Raw genomic sequence first — 8,523 nt, 5'->3', positions numbered from 1 at the left:
TGGGCACAGTGAAAGGGACAAACAGAGTAGGTCAGGTTTTTCCGGGGGTGACAGATGGATGCCAGTCTATAGGCGCCAGCACTTTATCACACTGCCTACTCCAAATACCACTGTATTGAGACATGGAAAGGTTTAAGGCCAGTGTGCTGAGTCAGAAATGCACCATAGAGAAAGTGTCAATTGTTATGAATGTGCTTTTCTTCATGTGTTTTGTTCATGTGTTATGCATTTGCGTCAATTCCTCCCCCTGATTGACACCTGAGGTGTAGTCAATTTCCTCTCCTGCAATCCTCTTCTCCCCTTCACCCTATTTATAGACAGCTGTTAGGTGTCAGTGGTATCACCTGTTTCCTGTTCCTCCATTGTCTTGCCCAATAGCAGGCCTATATCGGGAGCCTTGCTAGCTTTTGTTGAACTGACGGACTCCTGATGAAACCAGTCTTTTCCTAGATTCCCTACTGCACCAAACTCTTACTAAACTCAGCTACTTTCTTCGCAGAAAGTGAAAGCGATCACCCAGTACTTCAAATTCAAAATGTTTTCTCATCCTAAGTGATGGCAAGACAATAATTATTATCCCAAGTGTTGGCAAGAACGGAATTTCTTGATTTAAAATGAGACTAATGGGACTCAAGTGAAGAAATAGTTGTCCTGCAAAAGACTTGACCCTGGAAAGTAGTGGAGCAATTACGCAGTATCCTGCTGACACATCCGCTGGGTGAAAACAAGCCAGTTATGAGAACCGTTTGGCATTTGAGGTGGTTCAGAAATACCCACAATGCACTTGTGTCTGTTTAACAGGGGTCCAGAGGGGTTAATAAAGTCTTAGAGGCCTTGCACACGCTTGCACCTGTCACCCTTTTTCCTATAGCGGAGCAATGGTAAAGCCATATACTTCCATATAGACATTTGAAAACAAGATCCTGTTTTGCACAACATACTGTACATACTGTACACCTGTTTTTCCCACGATTTTTAGTAAATGTCGCCTATCACATTTTTACATGTTTCTTACTTTTTATTTGTTTGTCTTGCTTTTAAGCGGGTCATGTTTCAATAGCAGATTCTTAAGATTCTAACACCTTACTTAAAAGCTTTTTAAGTGTCTCAAATGTCACACAGCAATCCTCTGCAGCATCCCCTCCCCAGCCCCCCGTAAATCCCCAACTGCACACCGGAGCCATCAGCCCTTATCACTGGCCACTCACTCATTGACGTCCATGAGGGGCTGCACTTTTATTTGGGGGACACCCACATGCTATTCTTAAAGCTCCCCTCTGTGGTGCTTCGTTCAGGGAGAGATCTGCCAGACGGCCTGTGTTCTCCCTCCACTTCTTATCCTGTAGCTGCCGCCTGCAGCTTTGTCTTGTAACATGGTCTTCATTGTCATTCCCATGGAGCCTGCATGAAACTGAATGGACTTTATTGGTGAGTGAAAAGGAGATTCTGTTGTTGCTGCCCTGGCTGGAGAGGGGACTCCCTGTGCTGAAGTGAAGAGGGGAGAGGAGTTGCACTGTATGCTGTTTGCGAGGAAGGAGGGCTGCGTTGAGCTCCAAACTTCCATCATCATACTGTGATAGCCTACCGAAGCAGTCATGAGTTCCAGCTTGGTCAACTCTTTGGCCAAGGTCTACGACCCCAACCCTCTCCATGGTCAGAAGCCCGGCGGGAGGAAGCTGTCACCTTGTGGATCAGACAAGTCCCACACTTCCTCTTCTTGTTCTTCTTCCCCCACTCCCTATCCCGATGCTGCCCTGCGCTGCATGGAGAGCCGCATGGACTCCCTGAGCTGTCAGATGGAGCGCTTGCTCAACATGCAGCAGACCGTTCTGACCCGGCTGGACGGTCTGTCCGAGGACCTGGGGGGCGTGGGTCGCGATCTGGCCTCCATGCGGGCGGAGGGCCGTGGGGGTCGGGGCTCGGAGGCGGAGGTGGTGTGCAGGGATCTCCGGGGGGTGGTGGTGGAGGCCAGCGAGCGGGTGGAGCGTCAGGGGCGCAGGCTGGAAGGGGTGGAGAGGCTGGTGGAGGGCATGCAGCAGGTGATCAGCTTCATCGGGGAGGTGGTGAAGAGCTCCAGGTTGGTGGAGCTGCTGTTCAAAGAGCCTGGCAGAAAGGCCACCAGAGTCAGCAACAGGAAGGTGAGCTTTATCTGGGAGAACATTGAGGTGGTTTTCCTGCAAGAACCGGCCAAAAATAACCTTAAAAATTCAAAAGGGTAACCCTAGAAACTCAAAAAACAACAAAATAGCAGAAAATGACATGGTTGTCTGCTCACTTTTGTTCTGCTGAGTAGTTTATTCACAAACTGGTGACAATCATGTTTCTGCCAGTATTATAGTTGTCCCAAGAATAGAGTGCTTTGAAGAAGACGCAGTGCAATGCTCCTCTACTGGTTCAGTTACACCAGCTGTGTCCTTAACCCCAACACAGTGAGAGCTCTAATTGCATTGTGATGTCTAGAGTATGTATTTACTGCTATCTCAAAGCTTACAAATGACATCCCGAGTGGACTTGATACAGTATGTGACCTATTCTCAATGGAAATAATACCTGTCTGTCAATGAACGACACAAAAAATGGATAGATCTTTGGATAGGATCTTTATGGGTAAAACATATAAAGCTTTGAATGTTTGAATTGATTCTTTGTCGTAATGATATGGTATAGAACTGTTACTCATTCCTATTGGTTCTGAAATAGCTCCACATAAAGATATTATTAGTTCTGTATATCTGCTGTTGTCCAATGTTTATATGTGTTTCATAGTGACTCCAGACCAAATGAAGTGCAGGAGCTGCCTTTCTGTAATGTTAAGTAGCTGTCCTTGCAGCAGTTGTCTTTTGCCTCTGAAGTAGATGATCACTGTCAGACAGATTATCTTATCCAAACATTGCTTTATCTACAGTGGGTTGGGCTCAGAGTGACTACAATTGCAAAGGGTCAGTTAGTGTTTGTCTGACAGATATGAAGGATTGGTCTATTCTGAATAGGTGACATTATAGTGCAGTGATTGATTAGTTGGGCTGGTGTCCTTGTATGTAGCTACACATAGCCTGCATCACATTGTGCATGTTAGTTATTCTTGGTACTTCAACCACTATGAAGAATGTACTGGGGACTGTGTCTCGGTTTTTACTGCCGTGTGTGTGTGTGTGTGTGTGTTTGTGTGTGTGTGTGTGTGTGTGTGTGTGATGGGATATCTTACGTGCTTGAATTCTGCTGAGTCAGAAGCTTTTAGGAATTAGCTTTTAGGAGTGGGGTGTGGTTAAATAAACATCCATCATTTCAGATTTATTACACTAGATGGCCTGCTGTCAGACAAGTTGAATGACAGGGTTCACCTGATCTTCTCCTGTATCCAGTTCATCCCGTTTAAATGTCAGTTATATAGTGTATTTATTGTCTTTGACTGTAGTCAGTGCGAAATAATGGCCTTTATTTATATTGTTCTTATCACATTTTGTTTATCCACTATGTGTGTGGGCAAACTTTGAATAAGATTGTTCCAGTGTTGTGTGGCATGTAGTCTGCTAGAGTGAGATGATATATGAGACCTCTCTTCATTCTAGTGGCGGAGGCATCTGTCCAGCAAAACATGCAACCCATACTTGAGTTATGGTGGCAACCATAGCAACAGCAACAAACACCTTTGAATGACTTGCTGTTTGACTGTCTTTCTATGTGAGCTAAAATATATGACCATGCTGTTGCCATCGGAAATGGGACTCCTGGCTCCACAACCAGCCACGTTATATAATGTATGATATGTGAACAAATTACTTTCACAGATCCTTTTGACCAGTGAGGGAGAACTGCTGGAAATGTAAGGCCGCAAGACAACCATGTGCCAGAGTTTTGGATACCTGGTTCCAATTCAGTGCATGTCTTTCACTCCCTGGACCTGACTCCCACAGCGCTCTTGGATATTCAGTGTCTTCTGCCTGCTCTTGTTCTTTTTTTTTTTTACATCTGTCCGTTTTTATTCAATTCATAGGCAAAAGACAACAAGGCAAAGGATGACAAGGATAAAGCCAAACTCAGCCTGAAAGGCCTGAAGGCCCAGAAGAAGAGGAAGCCCCCGGACACCTCAGGTAGTCACATACAGTCACTTGCTTTTTCCCACCTAAGCTTATACAGAATCCAACTGTGAAGCATGGCAGCTTTGATGTGTAATGATCTGGATTAATATGGTCACTATACATCTCCAGAAACTACACTTTTCAGTTATTAATGATATAATTGTTATTTTCCATTCCATGTTTTGTTGCAAACAAAAGTATTTAGGCCATTCTGGTGGCTCAGTTGGCTAAGGTGCATACTATGTTCCTGCAACGTCCCTTTTTTGCATGCCATGCCCCTGTATCTTTCCTGTCTTTCTCCACTGTGAAACTGTCCAATAAAGCCAAAATATCAAAGAAAAAAAAGATCAGGAATGGGTTTTGTGTTCAAAATTGTTATTTGGAAGTTTTCATACATAGTCTGCTCTGTTTGTCCCACTTCAGACACCTCCTCCCTGAATGAGCCTGTGCTGCAGGAGCAGGTGGAAAAGCTCAACAGGCAGAATGCTGAGCGTTCCCATGGAAATGCGGAGGCTGAGGGCGGAGGAGGAGGAGGAGGAGGAGGGGAGCTGGTGGAGCTGATCCTGGATGGACCACACACGTCTGCCGCCCAGCCAGGAGAGGAAGAGGAGAAGAGGAAGAAGAAAGCTAAGGACAGAGATGAGGACAATGAGGGGGATATCTTTGAGGACTCAGAGCCTGAAGTAGAGGAGGAGAAATTGGAGGGAAAGAGAGAAGAGATTAGTCCAGAGCAGGGTGGAAAAGTGGAAGATGAGGGGGAAAAGAGGGGTGACGGAAAGGCAGAAGACTTGTCAAAGTCACCAGAGGTCCGCGGTGCCATCTCAGACATTCCCCCTCAGATCTGCGAGACTGGTCTCCTGCAGGAAAGGTACTTCTACCCAATCACAATCCATATCAGTATAGACTGTTTCGGACCAAAATCTGTTCTTTCTATGGTGCCAAAAAAGTCTCCAACTGACAGTGACGTTGTATCTATCTGTATTTAATGTTGTCTTGTATAAACTTTGTGTGCGTAGCTCTGAGGAGGCTGGGGAGATGGCCACTTGCAGCAAACGTCGTGTCACAGAGGAAGACCTGGTGAAGGATGACCTCAAAAAAAGTCGAGTGGAAGTCAGGAAAGAGGGAGATGCTGAGGGAGTTGAGCCAAAGGCTTCCCAGTCAGATGAAATAAAGACAGAAGTGGAAGCGGAAGGGAAGGAGGGAGAGCCAACAGTGAAGCAATACATGATTGGTGAGACATGAAGTTTTCTGTGGTGCCTGTTTGAGAAGGTATGAGAAGCGATCCAAGAAAAATGCAGTTTGGAATGAATGAATGTACCTTTGCGTCTCACCTAAAACCCATGATGGGGTTGCAGGCTTTCCATGTAGACTCCACCCAGTTGTTCGTTGGTGACATTTGACTTTTTGTTCCTCAGACCTTGAAGCAGATCAAATGACATAACATAACACCATGCATGTTCGAGCGTCACTAACATGTCAGCCGGCACAGCTGCCAAAGTCGATAATGAGACATTGGCATGCTGCTATTTTGATCCATTTTGTTTCCGGAGACTGAGGCCTCTTCCTTATTCTCTGCTTCCCTCTCCATATTCTATGAACGATTGGATCTCTCAACATCATTTTCATCCATCTTCTCATTTTGACTTTGCCTCCTTTTGCTCTCCATGTCTTTTCCTCAGACTCAAGCCCCCCACCTTCAGCCCCTTTTGACCACCGCATTGTGACTCCCAAACCCCACCAGATAGCCACCTTTTACACTATCAACAGGGATGAGGTCCTGGGAGGGTGAGTAAACAGAGAACTGAAAATAGGAAGAGCACCCATGAAAGCCAGGCCACCGCCCCTGCCTCAACATATACATGCACAGACACATCCAGTGAATCCCCAGCTCTCATATCAGCAGGCGGGCCGTTTATTTTTATTTCTGTGTGTGAAAGCCTCTCGCAGCCAAGCACACACAGAGACACACACTCGCTGGTCGTCTCTAATGAAATAAGAGGGGATCTCACACCTTGTGAAAGGGCCAGTAACAGTTTTTTCCAGTCCCTTTTTATTGCCCCCTCAAGGGCAGAGGATTGTGAGCCTCAGGGGGCATTTATGTAATAGTGGGCCTCTCTGATGCAACAGAGCAGTGCTAAATCCTGTCTCTCAAACTGGAGATTACCCCTCAGCATGCAAACACATCTCTCAAATAACTGACATAATGACTCACTGCGTAACCCTTATAACTGTTTAACTGAGGGAGCTTATTATTATGGTGTGTGTATACGTGTGTGTGTATGTGTGCGTAAATCCAAAATCCAATATCCAGGATGAGGTAATGGTATCTTTGCTTACTCTACCCCTAGCATCTATGCGTTTGACCCCGTCTATGTGTTTGATTTGCTTTTACTAGGGGACGTTTTGGACAAGTCCACAAGTGCGTGGAGAACTCCTCTGGTCTGACATTGGCTGCCAAGATCATCAAAGCCAGGAGCCAGAAAGAGAAGGTACAGCAACGACCTGCCAATGAATGCTGGATATGAAACAAAATACTTTCATAGGTGTTCAGCCGTACATTTTATCGGTACTGAGATGCCAAATTCCCCACACTGTCAAACGGATGGTTACTTTTATCATTGCTAAGCGCCATAAAGAATTACATTTTAAAAATAGACATAGCGTACCGACCCGGGGTGTGCACATGTGGTAATTTGTCAGTCTCATCGTGTCCTCATCCCTCTTGCTCTTGGTCACCCGAGAGTGACGTGGGATGTGATGGAGGTCAGATGTCCGAGCATAGCTGTGTGGTCATCTGAGATATTCAGAAAGCTCATCGCCAACCAAAAGCACAGCCAAATCCTCAGCTGGCTCATGTTTGCTCTCACTGATCAGCCTTTGTTGGCGCTTCCCCTCTGTCTGCCTGCCCGCCCATCTGGTTGGCCAGCAGTCGGTCTATTTGCCTCTCTGCATCTCTGCTTGTATGTGTGCTTATCGACTTGTATTGTGGTCTCCTGATTTCTGTGCTGGTCTCTCTGTCTCCCAGGATGTGGTGAAGAACGAGATCCAGGTGATGAACCAGCTGAACCACGCCAACCTCATCCAGCTCTACGCCGCCTTCGAGTCGCGCCACGACATCATCCTGGTCATGGAATAGTAAGTCGGTGTATAGTTTATGTGTGGGTGTGTGTGAGAGAGAGAGAGAGAGAGAAAGAGAGAGAGAGGGTGTGGTGATAGTGCAGAGTTGAAAGTTATTTCAGGCTGTGATTGTGTTCGTTCCCCTCTGTGCCTCAGTGTGGATGGAGGGGAGCTGTTTGACCGCATCATTGATGAGAACTACAACCTGACAGAGCTGGACACGGTGCTGTTTATACGCCAGATCTGTGAGGGGCTGCAGTACATGCACAAGATGTACATCCTGCACCTCGACCTCAAGGTATGCCCGTTTCATCTTCTGCTCTCTTCTTCTTAGTGTCATCATTTTTTGCCTTGGTTTGCTCTTGTTACACTTGATTTGTGTATGTACCAGTTCTCGCCTTTCGATACATTCTATTTACCTACTTGATTGTCATTTCATTGCACTTTATTTTGATCGTTTTGTTACGATTATAATGTTTCTCTTTGTGTCCTCTTTCAGCCAGAGAACATTCTCTGTGTCAGCAGAGCTACTAACAAGATCAAAATCATTGACTTTGGCCTGGCCAGGAGGTACAATTTATATGTCAATAGCTTTATTTCTGTCTCCTCATTTTTTAATACTGGACTTGACTCAGCCTTGTGTTTCTTATAGTTCTGTTGTTCTCTCTGTGACAGGTATAAACCCAGGGAGAAGCTGAGGGTCAACTTTGGAACACCTGAGTTTTTGGCTCCTGAGGTTATCAACTATGAGTTTGTTTCATTCCCCACGGACATGTGGAGTCTGGGTGTCATCACTTACATGCTGTGAGTCACGGATGCTCATTCACGCACACACACACACACACACACACACACACACACACACACACAGCCAGTGGTATCCCTGACCTCCGTGTCCTCTCTGTCCAGGCTGAGTGGCTTGTCTCCGTTCCTGGGGGACGATGACAACGAGACACTGAATAACATTCTGGCCTGCCAGTGGAACTTTGAGGAGGACGAGTTTTTAGACATCTCCGAGGAGGCCAAGGACTTCATCACCCGTCTGCTGGTGAAGAGTAAGAGCTGGAGGATGAGCGCGGCGGAGTCCCTCAGACACCCCTGGCTGTCAGACCCCAGCCTGCACTATCGACTACATCAGAAGGTAAAGCCGATATCTGACATTCGCAATTAAAGGTGTTTAATCGATTAAGAAAATGTACAATTATGCACACACAAACCAATGTATCCAAAGTTTTGTGCTACACTATACAGTACTAATTCAATGGATCCTCTCTCATCACAGAAAAACAAGTGCCACTCCACACACGCCCCTCCTCCGGAGAGCTAG

The 8,523-nt window shown here is 46.1% G+C and overlaps 1 protein-coding gene across 1 annotated transcript; it reads left to right on the top strand.

Moving 5' to 3' along the window:
- Positions 1-1,595: 1,595 nt before the first annotated feature.
- Positions 1,596-8,523, top strand: mylk4b (myosin light chain kinase family, member 4b). Its single transcript, XM_071918431.2, has 12 exons — positions 1,596-2,138; positions 4,010-4,091; positions 4,503-4,947; positions 5,096-5,310; positions 5,759-5,864; positions 6,475-6,568; positions 7,105-7,214; positions 7,353-7,494; positions 7,696-7,766; positions 7,872-8,000; positions 8,106-8,337; positions 8,479-8,523. Exons 1-12 carry the CDS (start codon positions 1,596-1,598, stop codon positions 8,521-8,523), a joined length of 2,214 nt encoding a protein of 737 aa, XP_071774532.2.

Source organism: Centroberyx gerrardi, chromosome 9 (genome assembly GCF_048128805.1).
Source record: "Centroberyx gerrardi isolate f3 chromosome 9, fCenGer3.hap1.cur.20231027, whole genome shotgun sequence".
Taxonomy (NCBI): domain Eukaryota; kingdom Metazoa; phylum Chordata; class Actinopteri; order Beryciformes; family Berycidae; genus Centroberyx; species Centroberyx gerrardi.
The sequence above is the reverse complement of the archived record's forward strand: the minus strand, read 5'-3'. Positions and strand labels throughout refer to the sequence as shown.

What these genes read in the sequence shown, in the direction of transcription:
- mylk4b (XM_071918431.2), top strand. Translation starts at nt 1,596, where the DNA reads ATGAGTTCCAGCTTGGTCAACTCTTTGGCCAAGGTCTACGACCCCAAC. An exon ending in AGTGAAGCAATACATGATTG is followed by an intron (nt 5,311 to 5,758) that starts GTGAGACATGAA and finishes TCTTTTCCTCAG; the next exon opens with ACTCAAGCCCCCCACCTTCA. An exon ending in ACTATCGACTACATCAGAAG is followed by an intron (nt 8,338 to 8,478) that starts GTAAAGCCGATA and finishes CTCTCATCACAG; the next exon opens with AAAAACAAGTGCCACTCCAC.